The sequence below is a fragment of the Hemicordylus capensis genome, chromosome 2 (assembly GCF_027244095.1).
Source record: "Hemicordylus capensis ecotype Gifberg chromosome 2, rHemCap1.1.pri, whole genome shotgun sequence".
Lineage (NCBI taxonomy): Eukaryota > Metazoa > Chordata > Lepidosauria > Squamata > Cordylidae > Hemicordylus > Hemicordylus capensis.
The window spans coordinates 382,453,819-382,476,637 of NC_069658.1; the positions used below are offsets into that span (position 1 = coordinate 382,453,819).

The 22,819-nt window shown below is 43.3% G+C and overlaps 1 protein-coding gene across 8 annotated transcripts in view; it reads right to left on the bottom strand.

Moving 5' to 3' along the window:
* The window catches only part of MYH10 (myosin heavy chain 10), a 175,041-nt gene extending 154,624 nt beyond the window's left edge, over nucleotides 1–20,417 (bottom strand). For 6 of the 8 annotated variants that reach the window (XM_053291241.1, XM_053291238.1, XM_053291240.1 and 3 more), the window contains exons 1-2: nucleotides 20,264–20,417; nucleotides 14,868–15,240 (exon numbers count right to left, since the gene is read on the bottom strand). In XM_053291241.1, coding sequence (XP_053147216.1) covers nucleotides 14,868–15,212 — 345 coding nt within the window. In that variant the 5' untranslated portion in view covers nucleotides 15,213–15,240; nucleotides 20,264–20,417. Of the gene's footprint in view, nucleotides 1–14,867; nucleotides 15,241–19,799; nucleotides 20,136–20,254 lie in introns of those variants that run through there. The other 2 variants (XM_053291235.1, XM_053291236.1) reach the window with 2 other exon arrangements.
* Between the last annotated feature and the right edge of the window lie 2,402 nt (nucleotides 20,418–22,819).

Here is a 22,819-nt window from a genome sequence, read left to right on the forward strand (position 1 = left end):
TCATTCTGGTTATCCCCAAATCATGTCCTCAGTTCTCCCATGCTTGCAGAGGCTCCGTCACCACTAACAACTATGTCATCACTGCAATGACAAGCCTCCCGTTATTCACAATGTGCATGGAGCAAGCTCAAGCCAAATAAAAAGCAAATCTCGTGACTGATTATTTTAGTGTGAAAAATGTATTTTGGAAAAGACATTAAAAAATACTGCGGCAAATTAGATCAGGAAAACTGTCTTTGCTTACAATGGTTTAGATTTTTCCTTTCTGGTTATTCTTGAACTTTAGACACTTCTTAATGGTAATGTAATCACTATTGGTCATTTACATTGTATAGTGGTCACCAGGGATGTACACGAACCTGTTCAGCGTTCTATTCCTAGAATGAACAGGTTCAGAACCCCCCGCGTTTGAACCAATTCAAATGCAGGGGCAGGGGCTCCTTTAAGCTGTTGAGAAAGTGCTTTTACCTCCCCCGCCACACTTCCCCCTCCGGCGCTGCTGTAAGAACCGCTAATATGGGGCAGTTGTATTCCCTCTTGTCTCCTCGGTCAGTGTAATACCGGAAGTGGGGGTGGGGGCGTGGGCCCAGCATATAGTAACACAGTACAGAACTTTGGGAAGCCCAGCATCCTCCAGGAGCTTCACAGTTAACAAACCCACTTTCACGCCACTTTTCAGCAGCACACAGGGTTGGATATTTAAACTTTAAACCTCCTTGCACAACAGCTGAGAAGTAGGCAAGAGCAGATATTTCAAGTTTAAACCACCACACCAGCAATCTCTGCACTTCACAGCTGATAGGCAGGGAGGTTTAAAGTTTAAATATTGACCCTCCCCACAGGGCTCTGTGGATGCCAGGAGTCAAAATCAACTTGATGGCACACTCTACTTTTACCACTTCTCAGCTGGCAGGAAAGTGGATTGTTTGGTTAACTTTCTTCCTCCCAATGTGGCTGGCTAAGAAACCTAACCCCATTTGGGGGGTTAGGTCAAGCACACCAATATTGCAGTTTCAACATTCACAAAACATTTCAAGAACATTACCTCCATGATATTACAGGGCCTCCTATGTTATAAAGAAATTCTGGAATTTTTTTCAGATTAATTTTCATCAAAAAATTTGGATGATGATTTGGTCATTTTATTTAGTACCAAAGCACATACAAACCATATTTACCCAAATCAAAGACTCTGAATTCAGGATGACCACCATAAAAAGTAGAAGTTTAAATACAGATTATTATACCTGCTTTTACGCAAAAGGAACAGGACTCTGAATTTAAGAGGTGGCTATAGCAATAGCAATAGCAATAGCAATAGCACTTACATTTATATACCGCTCTATAGCCGAAGCTCTCTAAGCGGTTTACAATGATTTAGCATATTGCCCCCAACATTCTGGGTACTCATTAGCTACCTCCAGCCTCAGAGGACTGATGCCTCTAAATATCAGTTGAAGGTGAGCAACAGCAAGAGAGAGGGCATGCCCTCACCTCTTGCTTGGGCTTTCCAGAGGCATCTGGTGGGCCACTGTGTGAAAGATAGGCCTTTCGCCTGTTCAAGCAGAACTGTTCTTATGATGACCTCCTGATTTATAATATCAAAAAACTGGGAGGGGAGGAGGACTAGTGTTAAATTTAGGTAAATACAGTACATTAGGAGGTAAAGCAGCTCCAGCTCAATTATTCATGCCTGTTTGGAGGATATTTTTGTCATGATGTACTAAGAGAAGCACCATGATCAACACAGACTTTTAACTGACCCAACAAGCTAGTTTATACCAGTCAGTTTTCTTCAAGTGACAAAAAGATACAAAAGTACATGATTTCTGACCTATTTTAGTTATACACTTAATTTTTATTTTTTTTTAAGGCAACTCCAGCCATGTCAACATGAGCAATTTAAAATATTGGGTGGTACAGCTAACCCAGTTTCCTTCACCTTTCACTTCCTATTTGTTCATAGTCTGGGAAAACACAGAGAAGCCTTCTTGCTTTTCAGTTCCCAAATTATTTCTCAGTTTGGAATGAATTAGTTCAAAGGAAGAAAAATTCTTTCTAAATTATAGAAAGAATTTACATTATATTCTTTCTACACCTACAGAAGAGGCTACTGGTGTTGAAAACTGGAATACCACTTCAACAGTCTCCAAATCCAAATGTTTAAGTTACTTTCACCAGTTCTCTGGTCTGACTTTCTTTAAAACTTCAACAGCAAACATATGTCTTGAACTGGCCACCCTTCACCCTGAAACTTACACAGAACACATTTCTTCAGAACTTAATGAATATTTTTCTGCTCACTTTGTTTCACTTTCTATTCTCCCCCATCCTTTGCATTTATATCCAGACTTCTCCTCACTCAAGTCTACTCGATTCCCCCAAATTCTCTATTCATTCACCTTCTTTGTCTTTGCACTTAGAGAGAATGTATACACACACAACCTGCAAAATAGGGTTGATCATGTTATACCTCTTTTCATATACTGTTAACAAATATGTTCATATAAAATGTTTAGAAGTTATTACTATTTGTGATGGTATCTGACGTAGCTTCATCTTTTTTACAAACTGTTCAAAGAAAATTTTAAAATCAAGTATATATTTTTAAAATCCAATCAAAAATCTTTTTTTTTAAAATCAAGGAGTTTTATCTGTCCTGGGCACAAGTTAAACATGCATAAATTATCTACATAAATGACACCAACTCTGGTTAGCAGCTTTCATTATAATTTTTGACTCATTGTCCCCGTTTTAATGGAATTGTCCAGGGGCAGTCTACACTTTATAGCTCCTCAGCAGACTAGAATCTCTTATGCATATGCCAAACCCAACTGAAATTAAGTACATGCTGGTATATCAAAACTTTTATTTTGGAGTGGATACATGGTCACTGGATGAAGATTTCCAGGCTGGCACTGTCTTGCACAGATTTGTTGCTAAGCACTTAGTGCTTTAGGCATTGAACCTGAATCTACCCAGCCCTAATCTAACGCTACCCACTACACCACATTGGATTTAGGATCCTTACCTCAGCTGCCACCACCTAAAGAAGTAGAGCTACAGCCATTTCCCATGCGTTTGCAACATACAACCAAGAAGCCAGTCCCCTAACAAATTCTTCTCCTAGGTAAGTACAAAGCTAGCTCTGCTGTATTATGCCATTATGTAAGCATTGTCTAAAAATGAGAACACTAAAAAAAAGTGTGCACTGTTTTACAAGCCAGGTAAAGTGTGAGGATATTTAACTGTGTAGCATTCAACAAGATTAAAAAGGAAGACAACTCAAATAATATGTACGTCTCAAAAAAAATTGATACCATAAGATGGTCATTTGGAAATGACCAACTTAGTGACCCCTCTTTATCAAGTTATTTTTGAATCTTAATGCAGGATTCACAAGCTAAAATTAATTCTTTTAGGTTTCAAAGTGCTACAAGCCTACAGGACAGCTTATTGCTTAGTAATTTGCAGTTTAGCATATTATGCTCTAGAGCCTAAAGAGCATCTGGAAGCATTCAGGACGGTGTCCTGAAGGAAACTTTTGAATAATCAATCACGGGGGGGGGGGAGGGGGGAGTGTAAAATCTTCCCAGGAGTACATTCCAGCATTCCTAGCTCACTTCTAACCATGCAGTCTGAGATCCGTTCATCAGGAAAAGGGAACTAACAGTTTCTTGAATTTTGCAGAGATTTCAGTTGCCTCATGTTGACATTGAAGAGATCTCTCCAATTTTGTTAAAGAATACTTACAAGTCCTCCACATATATCCTAGCAGAAGTTACAGTCTAGTACATTTGTACTTCTGCAATATGGATAATTTGCAGAAGCTGGAACAGAATTACATCCTTGTTTTTGAAAACAAGTTTCTAGCTCTTCTGAAGATCAGAAGACTATAGTGATCATAAGATGAAGTATGTGTGCCCTGTGTAACAATACAGCCCTTCCATGTCCTTTCCAGTCACCTCCCCTTAAACATACACGCAACTGCCAATCACTTTCCTGTCTCTCTGTTCCCAGAACCCCTTGCAAACAAGAAATCGCATACTCCCAACTATGGAGATAAAAAGAACACAATACAAACATCACATATTAGATTGACTGAATAGCTTGTCCTGAAAAACATACATTTTCATAGAGTGGAATTTTTCAGTTCACAAGAGTAGTTGCTACAGCTACTCTTACATACTCTTATCTATGCTTCTATATGTGCCACCATTTTAATGCTCATATCTACAAAAATCATCATTAATGAAATTTAAATTTAAATGTTTCAGCTTTAAAAAAAAATTAGAACTGGAAATTGACTGTTCAGACAAAAAACAAATGGGGTGTCCTAGACCAGGGATTCTCAATGTTGGGTCCCCAGATGTTATTGGACTTCAACTCTAATAATCCCCAGTGGCCTTTGGTTGGGAATTACGGGAGTTGATGTCCAACAACAACTGGGACCCAACACTGAGAATCCCTGTTGTAGACAAAGCTAGTCATGATGGACAGCTCGTTTAAAGTGTCAACTCAGTGAACAGCAGCTTTTAAAAGGGCAAATTCCATTCTAGGGATCATTAGGAAGGGGACCAAAGATAAAAATACTAATATAATACCCTCATATAAATCTATGGTGCAGCCACATTTGGAATACTGCGTATAGTTCTGGACACTGCATCTTAAGGAGGGCATTGCAGAACTGGGAAAGGGATTCTGCTCATCTGCATACTAATCTTATGCTACATATGATTTTATTTAAGCCTTTATTATATCTTTCCACATTAGGTGTTGATGTATTTGCATCCATGTTTCTTGAAGCAGAAAGTGGAAGTTAAGACTCATGCCAACAGTATTCCAAACAGTTACATTAATTTGAAGTGCACTTAAAAAGCAATAGGACGAAGATTCAGGTTCTGAATGTGATTGAGCTTTCCTTCAAGAATCAAAGACTGAGGAAATGTATGAATGTTCATTTTGCTGAGAGATAGTTCAAATCTTATTGAGAGTCCTCCCCACACATTTAAGATCCATTTCACCTCTAATAAGAGATCCATCAGTCTTGCTAATACAGGTGAACCTCCTTACTCACAGATTCATTATCTGTGGTTTCACATATCCACGGTCGGGGAAATGACACCCGACCACGGCATACATGGGGGGCGGGGAGACCAACACATCAACCTCGCATATCCACGGGTTGGGGGTGGCTGGAAATGACCATGGAGGGAAGAAGAGCGGTGCAAAAGCTAGTCCAGATGCCAGTCATTGGCATCTGGACTAGCAGTTGGAGATAATATTCCATTACTAAAAAGTAAAGCCACACCATATTAATTTTCCCCTCTGAAGCTGAGCAGTTTCCCACTTCAAGGAGCTTAACCAAAATATATGGCATGAGGATCGGGGGTCGGGATCCATTAATTCCTTAATGTGGTGTAGATGTTGTACTGAAAAATTCACAACTTTATGGGGAAATAAAATTTTAAAGTATTAATTTATCAGTAAAAGATATGTACTCTGATGCTTTTTAGGGATAATCACCTGAAAAATCATTAGTTACAACTATGAAATTGACAAACTGGCCTAATGTTGTATTACTAGTGAATTTTGTGAAACAATGACTAACACGAAACAATGACTGGCATCCGTACTAGCATTGCATGCATGCAATAATGAGTTCCAAACTTCTATCTTATTTTTTTATTATTTTTAAATTAGATTTTTATACCGCCCTTCCGAGCTGGCTCAGGGCGGTTTACAATTAAAAAACAGAAATCATTAAACACAATTTAAACAGAAATACAAATATAAACACCAATTTAAAAACATCTTAAAAAACAATTAAACTATCAAAACAATTAAAACCCTGAAAACCAGGTTAACATTAAAACAATTAAAACTAATTAAAAACCCTGAAAGGCCAGGCCAAACAGATGGGTTTTAAGGGCTCACTCGAAGGTCAGTAAACAATTAAGATTACGAATTTCTGCTCGGAGTGCATTCCACAGCTCAGGAGCAGCTACAGAGAAGGCCCGCCTCTGAGTCGCCACCAAACGGACCGGTGGTAACTGGAGATGGACCTCCTCACGTGACCTTAATGTGCGGTGGGGATCATGTAGAGGAAGGTGCTCTCTAAGATAACTCGGACCCAAGCCGTTCAGGGCTTTAAAGGTAATAACTAGCACTTTGTATTTTGCCCGGAAACATATTGGCAGCCAGTGTAACTGTTTCAAAACAGGCATAATGTGGTCCCTCCAGGTTGCCCCAGAGACCAATATGGCTGCCCCATTCTGAACTAACTGAAGTTTCCAGACTACGTACAAAGGCAGCCCCACATAGAGTTCATTGCAATAGTCAAGCCGGGAGGTTACCAGCTGATACACCACTGTTTTGAGGTCATCCTCTTCAAGGAATGGGCGCAGCTGTCGAATCAGCCGAAGCTGATAGAAAGCACTCCTGGCCATAGCCTCCATCTAAGATACTAGGGTGAGGCCTGGGTCGAGGAGTACTCCCAAGCTGCTTACCTGTTCCTTCTGGGGGAGTGTAACCCCATCCAGCACAGGAAGATCTAACACACCCCTCAGATTCTGAGCTCCCATAATGAGCACCTCTGTCTTGCTTGGATTCAGCTTCAATTTGTTATCCCTCATCCAGCCCATTACTGTCTGTAGGCAGGCATTTAAAGAACGAGTGCCATTTCCTGAAGATGAAAGGGAGAAGTAGATTTGGGTGTCATCAGCAGACTGATAACACCCAGCACCAAATCTCCTGATGACCTCACCCAGCGGTTTCATGTAGATATTGAAAAGCATTGGTGACAGAATGGAGCCCTGAGGGACTCCATATAACAGCTCCTGTTTTGAGGAGCAACTGTCACCAAGCTCCACCATCTGGAATCTACCTGAGAGATAGGAGCGGAACCACTGCAAGGCAGTGCCCCCTATCCCAAACTCCCCCAGGTGATCCAGAAGTATACCATATTCAATGGTATCGAACGCAGCTGAAAGATCCAGAAGAACCAGCAGAGTCACACTCCCTCTGTCGATTCCCCGGTAAAGGTCATCCAACAGGACAGCCAAGGCTGTATCAACCCCACAGCCAGCTCTAAAACTAGTTTGAAATGGGTCTAGTTTCCTCCAAGACTGTCTGGATCTGGTCAACCACCACCCTCTCAATCACCATGCCCAACCAAGGGGGATTGGAGATTGGCCTGTAACTATCCATTGCTAAGGGGTCCAGGGAAGGCTTCTTTAAGAGTGGTCTAACCATTGCCTCCTTCAGACATGAAGGACTCCTACTCTCTCTCAGTGATGCATTTATGATATTAACTAAGCCACCTCTAACAATCTCCCTGCTAGATAGAAGCAGCCAAGTCGGGCAAGGATCCAGAGAACAGGTGGTAGGCCGCACCGCCCCAAGCAGCTTGTCCACATCCTCAGGAGTCACAGATTGAAACTAATCCAATCTATTACTGCAAGAGAGATTGCAGGACACCTCCTCCATAGACCTTGTAGAAATAGTGGCGTCCAAGTCAGCCTGAATACAGGATAACTTATTCGCAAAGAACCCATTAAAGGCATCACAGCAGAGCAACTCCGGGTACTGACTGGAAGTAGAAGGAGCAGAAACCAAACTCCTCACAACCCGGGATAGCTCCGCCGAATGTGAACCTGCAGCCGCAATGCGCGCAGACCAGAATCTCTTTTTCGCAGTACGCACTGCGACCGCTTAAGCCTTCAAATGGGTCACATGCTGAATCCTGTCAGATTCGAACCGAGTTCTCCTCCATTTGTGCTCTAATCGCCTACCCAACCGCTTCAGCCCCTGCAGTTCCTCAGTATACCAAGGGGCCATTTTTGCAGCAGGTCGGAATCGTGTCTACTGCCCTGTTGAGTTCCCTGTTCCAGGTTCCCACCAGGGCATCGACAGAATCACCGGCTGCACCAATGTCAAAATCCTCCAAGGCCTTTTGAAATCCCACTGGGTCCAGCAGCCTTTTTGGACCAGCCTAATAGGTCCACCACCCCTGCAGGGGTGGATTGCGGCTGTGAGACCAACCTTAACCAGGTAGTGGTCCATCCATGACAATGGGGAAACCACTGGATCCCCCACCCACGGAACACCCCCCTGATCTGAACAAAAGACCAAATCGAGTACATGGCTGGCAACATGAGTTGGTTCAGAAACTAATTGGGATAGGCCCATAGTTGTCATGGCCGCTATGAACTCCTGAGCCGCACCAGACAAGCCAGCCCCAAAGTGGATATTGAAGTCCCCCAGCACCAAAAGTCTAGGAGACTCCAACACCAACTCCATGACCAGCTCCGTCAGCTCAGTTAGGGAGTCAGTTGGGCAGCGGGGTGGACAGTACACCAACAGAATCCCCAGTCTATCCCTAGTTGCCTGCCTCAGAAAGACCCACTCAATACAACTGTCTCACAGTGGCCCTTGTAAGGGAAATAGTATTCTTATGGACCACAGGCACTCCACACACACACCCCGCCCACTTCCCCTGGCCTGCGCCATGACAGAGTAACCTGGTGGGAGAAGCTGAGCCTACACTGGACCACTCACCTCCCCCAACCAGGTATCAGTTATACATGCCAGGTCAGCTCCCTCATCCACGATCAAATCGTGGACAATTTCGGTCTTATTCTGAACTGACCTGGCATTACAGAGGAGCAAGTTCTACTGCACTATTGCTTGAACAGAGGAAGGGATGAGTTTTCACCGCTCTTCTTCCTCCTACACAACCCTCAGAGAAATATTTTGATGATGCACAGGGGGCTTCAGATTGAAGGAGAAGTTATGAAAATTGCCCCTTTTGCTGCCCAGGCAACAGCACAGCAGCAGTCTAGAACTTGCACACAATGCTCATCTGGATGTCAGCCAATGATTTTTTAGAAAAGGAGAATTTCCCATACTTGATTTTTCTGTGGAAATTTTTTACCCCACATATCTGAAGAACATGAATGATAGAACAGTAGAAATTCAAAGTTGTTCAGGGGAAGTCACTGGAGAAGTATTATGAGGTGCAAGCTTCATGTTTTGAACAGTTACAACACATTTTGGTCTGGCTTAAAAGTCAATCCTTACTAACCAGTCACCACCAGCCTGGGTTGGTAAAAGTATATGATTTTTTAAAAATCAGTTAAATGGATATTCTCATTTAAATGGGATTTTTTATATTTAAACACAATTCATAAAAAGAGGAACCTAGGTCAAAGATCTCATCATGAATATTAATCATAACTTCTCATTAAAACATGTTAAGAACAGTATATGGGGATGAGAAATAACAATAAGCTTATTCTGCAGGTGGTGTACATGCAGCACGCACACACACAGAATCAAGCCCTCTTCCCTAGAAGTACAAAGGTGGTCAACTGATGGAACATTGCGGGGGTGGAGTAGTCCTGAGAGAGGAACAGTTATAAATTATAAATGTAAGCGATGTGGTGGGGGGAGGAATAGTAAGTAAGTGAACAAAACATCTTCATGCAATCCCGAGGAAACGTTTTTGGAGTGTATCTTCCATTGTAAAAGGGAAATATCTATCATGGCAGCCAGCTGTAAAAAGATCTGATTTGGAAATATTTTAATAAAGTTTCTGTGGGTAATGCAGGAACGTGTGCAAAATACAAAGAAATTTGAGGCCTGATTGCCCGAATGAAACAGCATTATGACCACTGCAAATTGAAAAATAAGCCACTGCATGGTCAATATTTGCACAATATAAGTGGAAAATCAGACATCACCAAGACCTGGCAATGGCTTAAGAATGGCAACTTGAAGAAAGAAACAGAGGGTTTAATACTGGCTGCACAAGAACAGGCACTAAGAACAAATGCAATAAGAGCAAAAGTCGAAAAATCCACAACAAACAGCAAGTGCCGCCTTTGTAAAGAACATTGACAATAAAATTCTGTTATCCCAGGTCCTTGGGAAGGACTCGATGTCTGGATAAAACAAACCAGTCAATAACACCTGTCTGACTGTGTAAACAAGAAATAATCATAATAATTTTTAAAGTGCTGGCTGTGCTGCTGGCCTGCCAGCCTGCCACCCAATCCAGCCAGGCTCAACACAGGCGGCTGTGGTGTGGCTGGGCCAGGCAAGCAGACAGCCATTTCTGCTTGCCAGTCAGGTTACGCCTGTACTGTGTGCACACTTGCACACGTGATGCCATCGCCATGCACGTCACACACATGCATGAATCTCAGGCAAGGGAGGATGAGTGCAAGGCAGAGGCAACCAGCAGGTAGGAACCATGGTCAACTGAGCCGAGCAGCTGCCCTCAGGTCTCGCACTCTCCTCCCACATGCTCACCCTGCCCCTATGCTTTCTCTTTCTCCTTGTCCCCTTCCTCATCATTCCCCTGCTCATTTCTCTTTTTACTTTGCTTTGTTTGTTCTTTTTCGGTTTTATTTTTGGTAGTTGCTACTAATACTATTTCTGGTGTTACTGTTAGCTCCTAACAGTTTTTCCTTCTTTGTCTCTCTCTGCCCCTTATGGTACTCCTCTGAAGTTAGTTTGGGGCGCAGTCACTGGTTTAGCTTTGCTGAGAGCTGCTGTAGCAGTCTCTTGTTTGTCCCGAGTTTCTTACTTGCCCCTTGTCCCTTAAGGCAGGGATCCTCAACGTTGGGCCCCCAGATGTTATTGGACTTCAACTCCCATAATCCCCAACCAAAGGCCACTGGGGCTTGGGATTATGGGAGCTGAAGTCCACTAACATCTGGGGGCCCAACGTTAAGGATCCCTGCCTTAAGGGACTCCTCAGGAGTCAGAGTTTGGAGGATCCAGAAAATTACAGGCCAGTTAGCTTAACATCTGTTCCAAGCAAACTGATGGAAAGCATTCTCAAAGATAAAATTGTTAAGCATATAGAAGAACAGGCCCTGCTGAAGGAGAACCAGTGTGGCTTCTGCCAAGGTAAATTTTGCCTCACCAACCTTTTGGAGTCCTTTGGAAGTGTTAACAGGTGTGTGGATAAAGGTGACCCAGTTGACATAGTATAGCTGGACTTTCAAAAAGCTTTCGACAAAGTTCTCTTGAGAAAACTTAGTCATGAGATAAGGGGACGTGTTCATGTGTGGATTGGGAACTGGTTGAATGTTAGGAAACAGAGGGTAGGTATAAATGGACAGTTCTCTAAATGGAGGGAAGTAAGAAGTAGAGTCCCGCAGGGATCTGAACTTTTTAGTTTATAAAGACCAGAACTTTTTTGTTTATTCATAAATGATCTAGAAGTTGGGGTAAGCAATGAATTGGCCAAATTTGCAGATGACAAACTATTTAGGGTAGTGAAATCTGAAAGCGATTGCAAGGAGCTCCAAAAGGCTCTCTCCAAACTGGGTGAGTGGGCAACAAAATGGCAAATACGGTTCGATGTTGGCAAGTGTGAGGTTATACATACTGGGGCAAAAAGCCCCAGCTTCACATATACGCTTATGGGGTCCGAGCTGTGCGTGACTGACCAGGAGAGGGATCTATCTTGAGGTCATGGTGGATAGCTCCTTGAAAGAGATGATTCAATGTGCAGCTGCTGTGAAAAAGGCCAATTCCATGCTTGGAATCATTAGGAAGGAGATTGAAAATAAGACAGCTAATATTATAATGCCCTTATATAAAACTATGGTGCAGCCACATTTGGAATACTGTGTGCAGTTCTGGCCATCATATCTTAAGGACATTGCAGAACTGGAAAAGGTACAGAAGGTGATCAGGGGCCTAAAGCACCTTCCTTACGAGGCCAGGATATAACACTGGGGCTTTTTAGTTGAGAAAAAAAGATGACTGAGGTCTATAAATTCATGCATGGTGTGGAGAACATTGATGAGAAATATTTCTCCCTTTCCTAACACTAGAACCAGGGGTCGTCCCATGAAACTGATTGCCAAGAAATTTAGGACCGACAAAAGGAAGTACTTTTCCACACAATGTATATGGAGTTCTCTGCCACAAGATGCGGTGACAGCCAACAACCTGGATAGCTTTAAGAGCGGTTTGGATAAATTCACGGAAGACAGGTTTATCATTGGCTGATAGTCTGAGGGCTATAGGCCACCACCAGCCTCAGAAGCAAGAGGCTTCTAAGTACCAGTTGCAAGGAAGTAACAGCAGGAGAGAGGGCATGCCCTCAGCACTTGCCTGTGGGCTTCCCAGAGACATGTGGTGGGCCAATGTGAGAGATGCGATGCTGGACTAGATAGGACAGCATCACATCTGATCCAGCACAGGTGTGAAATTGCCAACCTCCTTGCTAAAATATTTAACTTATCCCTGAAATCAGGCTCTGCACCAGAGGACTGGAGAGTAGCAAATGTAACACCGATTTTCAAAAAGGGATCCAGGGGCGATCCGGGAAATTACAGGCCAGTTAGCCTAACGTCCGTTCCAGGCAAATTGATGGAAAGCATCCTCAAGTATAAAATTGTAAAGCACCTAGAAGAACAGGCCCTGCTGGGAGTGAGCCAGCATGGCTTCCGCAAAGGTAAATCTTGCCTCACAAACCTTTTGGACTTCTTTGAGAGTGTCAACGAGTTTATGGACCAAGGTGATCCAGTTGACATAGTATACCTGGACTTCCAAAAAGCTTTTGACAAAGTTCCTCATCAAAGACTCATGAGGAAACTTAGCAGTCATGGGATAAAGGGACAAGTACATGTGTGGATTGCTAACTGGTTGAAACACAGGAAACAGAGGGTAGGTATAAATGAGAGAGTTTTCACAATGGAGGGAAGTAAGAAGTGGGGCCCCCAGGGATCTGTACTGGGACCGGTGCTTTTTAATTTATTCATAAATGATCTAGAAGCAGGGGTAAGCAGCGATGTGCCCAAATTAGCAGATGATACCAAACTCTTCCGGGTAGTGAAATCCCAAACTGATTGTGAGCAGCTCCAAAAGGATCTCTCCAAACTGGGGGAGTGGGCAACAAAATGGCAAATGCGGTTCAATGTTAGCAAGTGTAAAGTGATGCACATTGGGACGAAAAACCCCAACTTCAAGTATATGCTGATGGGGTCCGAGCTGTCGGTGACGGATCAGGAGAGGGATCTTGGGGTTGTGGTGGACAGCTCATTGAAAGTGTCTATTCAATGTGCGGCAGCTGTGAAAAAGGCCAATTCCATGCTAGGGATCATTAGGAAGGGGATTGAAAATAAAACGGCTAACATTATAATGCCCTTATACAAAACTATGGTGCGACCACACTTGGAGTACTGCGTACAATTCTGGTCACCACATCTTAAAAAGCACATTGTTTAACTGGAGAAGGTACAGAAGAGGGCAACCAAGATGATCAGGGGCCTAGAGCACCTTTCTTATGACGCAAGACTACAACACCTGGGGCTTTTTAGTTTAGAAAAAAAGACAACTGTGGGAAGACATGATAGAGGTCTATAAAATCATGCATGGTATGGAAAAAGTGGAGAGAGAGAGAGATTCTTTTCCCTCTCACACAACACTAGAACCAGGGGTCACTCCATGAAATTGATTGCCAGGAGGTCTAGGACCAACAAACGGAAGTACTTTTTTACACAATGCGTGATCCACTTGTGGAACTCTCTGCCACAGGATGTGGTGACAGCCAACAACCTGGATGGCTTTAAGAGGGGTTTGGATGACTTCATGGAGGAGAGGTCTATCAATGGATACTAGTCAGAGGGCTGTGGGCCACCACCAGCATCAAGGGCAGGGTGCCTCTGAGTACCAGTTGCAGGGGAGTAATGGCACGAGAGAGGGCACCCCCTCAATTCCTGTCTGTGGCTTCCAGTGGCATCTGGTGGGCCACTGTGCGAAACAGGATGCTGGACTAGATGGGCCTTGGGCCTGATCCAGCAGGGCTGTTCTAATGTTAGGTTCAGACATGACAGAAATCAATGGTTTTCTGCAACAAAGAGTGGTCTCAGAAAGCCACAGGAAATCTGCTCACACTTGATGAACAAAAGGAGGAGAGGGAAAGCATTTCCTTTTGATTTGAACTAAACCACAATTCTACATTAGATACAAACTCAGAGACTGCCATTAAGTTTAAGTGAGGGATAAGGACCTGAACCAATAACTTGATCCTACTTTGTCCTAAGCCATAGTTCTCTACTTCATACACACTGAACTATGGTTTAGTTTAAATAAAGCAAAAGCTTTCATTCTCCTTTTGCAGATAGAAGGGGAGGGAAAGTACATGACCTCACAACTCTCAGAGGCTCATTCTCACAGCAGGAAACCATGGTTTCCCATTAAATCTGAATCTAGCCATCGAACTGGGATGGTGATTGGTGAAACACAGAAAAATTCCCAGGGACAATACATTTATCAATTGCTAAGACTTCACCAGAAAATGCTGAGCTACTCAAAAATGTTCTCAAAATCTTCACGCGGTTCTGAAATGAGACCAATACCTCAAATCAAGGACCACAAAAAGAAGATAAATAGGGCAATACTCAGAATCTAACACAGATAATCTTAACCACACTGCAGCTGCCAAGAGATCAAGTGCCAGTTCAGATGATACATCCGCTGACCTTCCCAGTCACAAGGAGAAGGAGCACAGGCACACACATCTCTCCCCACCATCTTGTACACTATCTTAGTATTATCCAAAAACTGAGGGGGATGGAGGTCATCTGAACCACTCAACTTGCCAATTAAAAAGGACTTGCCCCCTAAGACAGTGAATCAGATGAAACGAGCAAACATCCACGCCTATGTTTTACAATACAATTGCGGGGACCATTGGGCATATTGTCCAAAGGGGCCCCAAGTTTACATTTTTGAAATGTCAGAAGGCCATAGAGGCACAACCTTTTTCACATTTTAATAAGATAGCTTTGCTAGCTAGTACACAAAGTCTAATAAAGGCCAGCCAAATCATTATTACTTACATAAATGAGCCCAGAATAGTATCGGTCCTTCAAATTATGTAGAACAGAGGCTTCATTTAAGCAGGTTAATTCTGCCATGTCTTCCACTTTAGAAAATTTGGGAGGGTTCATCTTCTGAATGTCATCTTTGTTGACCACTGCCTTCTTTCCATTTTCAGCCAGTTCAACCAGCACTTCATCTCCCTTCTCCTCTTTGATGCTGGCAGCTTCAAAACCATGACGCTCTGAAGGAATCCAGACCAGTTTTTTAGCAGTCCAGTCAGCCTGCGTAGCAGGGTTGTAGATTACCGCCCTGTCCACAAAGAGGTATCTCTCTGGGTCCTCCTGGCCCGTTCTCTGTGCCATCGTAACAGATATATCCAATAATTGTAACCTAGTAAAAAGAAAAGCAAAAATGGCAGCCACTGGTAATCAAGATCAACTGGTTGAGCTTATTGTGGCTAAAGTTAGAGAATACTGTGTAGATAGGCTAACATTAACTAGGCAATCTTGGAAATAACCTGAAGGAGGGATTTAGGAGACTCTGCCAAACTGTGTTGCTTATGAACATAGAACATCCCATGAAGTCAGGCCATTTATGAAATTTGCATCTTACTTTTGCAGAAAAGCATATCTGCTCCAATGCAAAGCTCATGGTCTTCACTAAGAGCACAATTTGTAGCCCACTTTTGGATTCCAGTCGTTGCCCTATTGTAGGCCTGCTCAACTTAGGCCCCCCAGCTGTTGGCCTACAATTCCCATAATCCCCTGCTAACTTGGTAAAGAGGCACCTTTTAACATGGTGATTCTCTTTATTTAGCGGAGGGAGAGTAACTGGCCCTATCCAGCCACAGCACAGTACCTCCAGTGATTGTTGCTGGTGGATATCTTATGTTTCTTTTTAGATTGTGAGCCCTTTGGGGACAGAGATCCATATTATTTATTTATTATTTCTCTGTGTAAACCACCCTGAGCCATTTTTGTAAGGGCAGTAGAGAAATTGAATAATAATCATCACCGTCATCCCTGGTTATGGGCCACTGTGGCTGGGGATTATGAGAATTGTAGGCCAACATCTGCAGGAGGGCCGAAGTTGAGCAGCCCTACCCTATTGTTTTTAGTGTACTGAATCTGCTTATGGCAAAGTTCTCTGGTTGCAGATTACCAGTTCTAAACCAAATAGCTTCAATTTTATATTAAAAGTGTTTACTATTACATAGTTTGATTTTGGTGCAAAAGCAGAAGGTAATACTGAGCATCACCCAGTGACATTTCTACAACTACTTGTGTCAATACATAATACTTAAGACATTCTTCAACAGCTTCAGTCTACTCATTATTATACATTTTCCCAACATTTCCCTCATTTTATACCTCCATCCATTTCTGGCTTCTACAAAAATGAAATTATACAACAGGTATTTGACACAACTAAGAATATGATGGACTACAACTCCCATCATCCCCAGCCACAGTGGACATGGCTGGGGATGATGGGAGTTGTAGTCCATTAACATCTGGGGGCCCAGGGTTAAGAAACCCTGATATAGATAAAATCCTTCCAGAGATGACAAGGTAGGAAAATCAAATTTTGCCAGGCTCTGCTATAGATATACCTAAGAGCTAAGTCAAAAGTACACCCATACACACAAAGAATTACATGAAGGGGAACTTTGCAAGCAGAATTCCAAGAAAGAAATGGCTGGCTGAGTTCTAAAACGAGTCACCTAAAAACCCTGAGCCAGGACTTGCTGAAAGGCAAAAAGGAATGAAAACAGCTGATCAGCCACTTCAGCCCAAGGTCACTTCAAAGCCAGAATATACCATCTCTGAGAGAAATTTTAAATGCTTCCAGGTGGCAAAGAACCACCCTACATTCCCAAGCTATTACACCCATTACAGGGTGGGATTTTTATATTGTTACACTGGAATGTGATTGTCTGACATCTCTAATTAATTTAGTTGGTTTACTCTCATTTCTGCTCTAACTAAGCCTGTGCCCTGAAAGGGTTGGGGAAAGAAGAGCAATTAGTAAGAGCCCTGGAGCCCTATTCTACATACTGTACCTCATGGAGTTTAGGGAAATATTGCACCAAGTTAGCCTTATCCTAGTTCCTTTCTCTCTGAAGTGGGAAAACAAAGGTCTCCCTATTAACCCAATATCTTCTATTCCTAATCCTTTTTGGTACAAAATTATTCCCCAACATCACCATCTAAACTTCAGGGCAATAGCTCAAGCAGCTATTGTAGGTTCCTACTTGAGTAAGAACCTCAAGTAAGGTTCACAAGTCATGATAAAGACTTTCTTGTAACAAGTTTTGAAACAGCCAACATAAGCAGTACAATACGCATAAGCACTTATGTAGTTACGACATAAAATGCATATTGGTAAATTGGTGAATTCAGAACTAGTCCAGTAATCACACACAGAGCTATCATTTGTAGTATTATTTTCCTGGGTTTTAGAAGAATTTAATGCTTTTTTAAAAAAATTCAAGTACAGTTTAAAAAAATTTCCTCAAGTTAAATCCATAATAAAGTAGAGGTAAAGCGTGCCATCAAGTCAATTTCAACACCTGGTGCCCACAGAGCCCTGTGGTTTTCTTTGGCAGAATATAGGAGAGATTTATCATTGCCTCCTCCCACGCAGTATGAGATTATGCTTTTCAGCATCTTCCTATATCGCTGCTGCCCGATATAGTACCAGCGGAGATTCCAACTGGCAACCTTCTGCTTGTTAGTCAAGCATTTCCCCTCTGTGCCACTTAAGGTGGCTACTAAATACATAATACTCTATTACTATTTAATACTATTAATACATAGAGTAATACAGCAAGAAAGAAAGCTCAACTTATTCTTCATGAAATATCTAAACTGACTGAGATTACCAAACCAATTTTTCAAGTTAGTAACCCAAATGTTTAGCAGCTCTACTCCAAGAACCTCAACACAGAAAATCAATTACAGTAACTTTAATCAAGCTCTCTGCCACAAGACGACACATTATATTGCATTTTGTTTAATACATACCATCCTGACAATAAAGACTGTGCAGGATGAAAGTGAATGATGTGTGTGTCCTTTAATAACTAGCTACCTGAATTTTACAAACATTGGTCAAGAAATGGAAATTTCCATTCCTCTGATGCACTCTTAAGCAGAGCCTAAAGTTTATTGATCCAGGGATAGCAATGCACACTACAACTGATATCTCATGCAGCCATATTTTTCATGGAATCCTTCTAAATGCAGTAGCTATCTTGAAAGTTGTTCACACAGACATCATACATTTCAATAGCCAACTAATCTGAAACAGCTACGTCATATAATGTGCTACTTCCTCTCCCAATATTTCCTGCATTGTCCATACCATTTTAATCAGACACAGGTCGTATACAGCATCTATGCTGCATGGTTACTGTGTGTCAAACTGTTCACCACCATGCAGAAATGGGTTTTACCCACAAATGTAAACACAGATTAAGTTACACATCCCTTACAATCAAAAAAGTACAGGCCATTGGTGGTGGTGGGGATGAAAACAGTACTTCTTTCTACATGGGGAGTTTTAAGAATGATGTATTCAAAGAGAATTCATTCAGGCCATCCACCTCCAAGTGAACATTCACCAAACTACATTACTAGTGTCTACACTGACAGCATGTCAGTCTGATAAGTCACTAAAGCTTAACAAATGCAAAGCAAGCATGAAGTCATTCAATCCACCAAGGGGCCATTAAACAGCCCGCCTCACTTGCTGCAGACTAGCTAAATTCACATCATTAAACCAAGGGCTGACTATAGTAAGCACAACATACATATAATACAGTTCTTCAGAAGCTGCTGCTCATAAAGGAGGGGAAGCATTAGTAGAGTGGCTCCAACTGATCCAGAGCCCCAACAAGCCACATATAAGTAGGAGCCATCTACACAAAGAATTCTAGAAGTAGATTTAGCTGGAATAAGATACCTTCAAGAGAACAGATAACCAGATGTTATACTGTTCTGAAGGAATCTACAAACATCATTCTTCTAGGGAGACCCTATACTTCTAAGTCATCTTGCACCTATTTGTATTTCATAATACTATATTGCTAGGTATTTCTTTTGCCTCTTTCTGTAAAAGCCAGATCTCAGGGACACCTCCAGGTACAGATCAAATCCAGAATATTGAGTCCCAGAGGATCAATGAGAAACTCACTTAACACATCCCTGAGGAAGGACATCATCTAGCTCCCAATACAAAGCACACAAGGAACCACCATTAAGTTCCTAATTTAACCATTACCTCCAGGGTATAAATAGTCACATTCTCATTCTTGCTCCCCCGTGGATTACCTGGATGAAATAGGCACCAACTGGGATCTTTGCTGTTTGCTACATAGCTTCTCACTAGACACCCATCTCAACTAGGATTCCTTATCAGGATACTACCCTTGAGATCATTTTACATAGGCCTCTAGATCCTACAAGCCACCATACCACAAACCCCGCACCTCTCATTTCACATCCCATAACAGAAGTACCTATAATAACGGAGAGGCAACAACGTGGGAGTGGTCTGAGGGGTTCGCGCAGCCTTTTCAAGGACATGGATGCATCTGGAGCATCTCACATGCAAGGACGCAACAACACTATGCTAATAGGTGTGAGAGGTTTGCAGTTTTGCTTATTGTAAAGGGAATTGGTCAACGATTTGGAAATAAGTGGGTGCAGGTTCCAAATTTGGACCAGTTCTGACCAGTGCCCACAGCGAAGAACAAAAGAGGCGTGCTGCAACTTCCAATCCTCGCTATGGGAACAAGCACTACCCCTATGGACCTCAATGTGCCAGGAACATTATTTGGAACAGCGGACCTGCACACAGCGAGATCCCGGGTAGCCACACACAGACAGGTTGGGGAAAGGGAAACAGCACCCCCAATCTTCATACCGCGGGGGAGATATACACACCGTTTTGCAATGAAGGCGAACGCGATAATCCCTTCACTTCAACGGCCCCGCCATCCGTCAGAAAAGCAACCCCCCTTAAACAAAGGGACACGTGCTTTTTCTGCGACCCGGCCACAAGATAGCCAGCCCTTTTAACAACGCTTTGTGAACGAGCATCACAGAGGACGGGAGCAGCACCGCTAGATACATTTCTCAGGAACTCGTTCGTTTCATACGCTTCACGCCGCGACACTTAAAGGAAAGATGAGCCAGGAGAGAAGTCGAGCATGAGAGGGCAGCGAAGGGTGAAAGAGACCAGCATCCAGGGAAGCACCGGCATGAGCCGAGGCCCCACAACTTTTGCCTTTCCTCCCTCCACGAGACCACTAGGCGGGAAGCGGTGGGCATGGGGGGGGGGGAGGACACACAGGGATGAATGCAATTTCCCCATCCCCCGCTCCTTCCCCGTCACTCACGCGCCTCACCTGTATCCAGCGCACGCGCGCGCTCCTCTCAACCGTTCAAGCTCGTCCGCTCCTACCCAGAGTCGCCTCACTCTAGCGCGCGCTCGAACAGACCCTACACTAAGCACCCCGCCCCCGCTCCCGGCTCCTTTAGCGCCACACGGAGCACTCCCCACCTCCTTTCTTGCCCCGCCCAGAAGAAAAAAAGCTCCTGGGCTTCCCACTGGTCGCCTCAACCACCCATTGACGTCCTCCCTCTCTGCCCATTGGTCTCTTCGCCGCCCCGCCCCAAGCCAGGCTCATGGCAACCTTCGCAAGCTTCGCCTTCCAAATCCCGTCGCCTCCTACAGCTTCGCCATGCCTACAGGAAGCTTGGGTTGGCTACCTGGCTGTGTCTGTCAAGAGGAAGCTATTCTTCCAATGGCTGGCGTCTTATGCCTGTCACTCGATAACATGGAGAGGGGCGGACGTGGAGGATAGGGTGCACAGCTGCTGTCGCCTTTTCTTATCTTTTCTGCTTGTCTTGCCTGCTCTCGAGGTCAAAGCTTGCTCCAAACCGAGTGGCGGTCTGAGAGGGTCGGGGTAATAGGAGGATGCTCGCTCCGGTAGAACGGAGGGATAATTCGGTGTAGTCATTGCTTCAACATCCTACAGAGTCGCATGGAACACCCCGCCCACTTGCACCACATGCCTCTGCAGCCAGCTCTTCGGAACCGCAGTCGCACCCGCCTTCTCCCTGCCTGCTGCGCGATGGCATAATTAGAACAGCTACTCCCGGCTAACGTGATATGTATAATGCGCTGCTCTTTGTATGAAGCTATATGTAGCATTGCGTGGGAACACACTGCCAAGGCAGGGGGTATAAAATGCCTGCATGCAGCATCCCCCCCCCCCCGCTCCCATCTCATAGGCCGAGGCGCTGCAGCTAGCCCAGACCCTGCATTGGCCACACCCTTATGCCCCGCTTACAGACCCCTACTTTAAACGCAATCTCCTTAAAGGAGACTCCTTTAAGGAGACCCATTTTCGTTTGTCATATATTCAGGGCAGGCCACCACAAAATGTGTATGATGTGCTGCACCTTCTTGCAGTTAATTCGGTTAGGGATGAGGGCGGGGACCCTACCACTCTTTATCTTGCAAAACTCTGCATTGCATTCTAACCTTTGAACACAGTTTAATGTAAACAGCTTTTCCCCATTCTCTCTTATGCAACATTTTCCCCTAATCTTGAGAGCTCTTCAAGTTTGTATTGCTGCACTCCCCACAGAGCCAGATTTAGGCACAAACTAAGCAAGCTACAGCTTGAGGCCTCTGAATACCCCCAAATGACTAAACTTCAAGATTTACATAACTGGCTGAAAAATAAATGAGAAGGTGGTGGGGGTGGGGGGGCTCTAAAACAGACATAAGACCAAAAAAGACAAAAAATATGCCTCTATGACTACACTAATTTACCATATTGAGTTTATAAATTTGTGCAGACATCACTGTAAATCATAGCTAAACTTCATTAGACCAGGGCCTGGTTTAGACCAACACCCACCATCACAGTTACTAGCAGCATCTGCTTCTCCAGATGAATGCTGCAGTAACTGGGTAGCACAGTGGAGTGGGGCGGGGCGGGGGGAGATGACATACCAGGGCAGGACTTCTAATCTGTTTTGTAATGCTATGGGGCCTTTTAAACTTGGCATATTTTAGGGCCTCAACATGTATTAATCCAGCCCTAAGTCCCCATAAGAAACTCAGTCCACCTCAGACTTCTTTTAAGGTTTGGCTTTAACACTACCCTTCCTCCCGATGACATCTGCATTTGGAAATGTCAGGTGCATTTCTATAATCCCTGTGAGTAATAGGTGTAATATAATGATAATGATGATAATGATAAATGCATTTTTCTGCTGTGAGGTAATAATCAGTTACCATTTATCTGGCATCTCTGGTACCTTTCAAAATATTCTGTAGATTGAACTACTTTGAAGTTAACTGCTGATCTTTAGCGGCAGAGAAGACAAAAACAAAGGCAAATATCAAGAGGAAAAATATATACAATTTTTTTGTTATTTTAAATATCCAGGTGGCAATAGGTTGTGTAGGCAGTTCAGCTGCAGTGTTGGCTTGTGCATATGTGCCTGTTTGAGAGGACTTAAGGTCACTGTGAGAGTTCATAGGGCTAATTGGATCTGGCTGTTAAGGAGACTGATCAGGTGAAACCCATTAGTGGGACTGTGTGCATGCTGAACTAAAAAAAACAACAACACCCAAATTCTGCACCAAGAAAACTGAATTCTGTGACCTCTATATATTATACAAATGAGTATATTTGCATATGTACATTCTTTATTTTGTTGCAGCTGGGTTTGGAGATAGAAAGAGTTGTACAAGACACTTAAACTTTAGAAACCCTACTCACTCAGTCCCCAGTCAGTTCTGTCTTTTGAGAACTTAGTAGGCCATTGCCCATCTTTTCAGCCATATGGACTAGAACTTGCTTTTTTAAGAAAGAAAGAAAAGAAAGAAAGAAAATACAATTTTAGGATGCTGAATCTTGTGCTCAGAAACAAATTATCCCTTT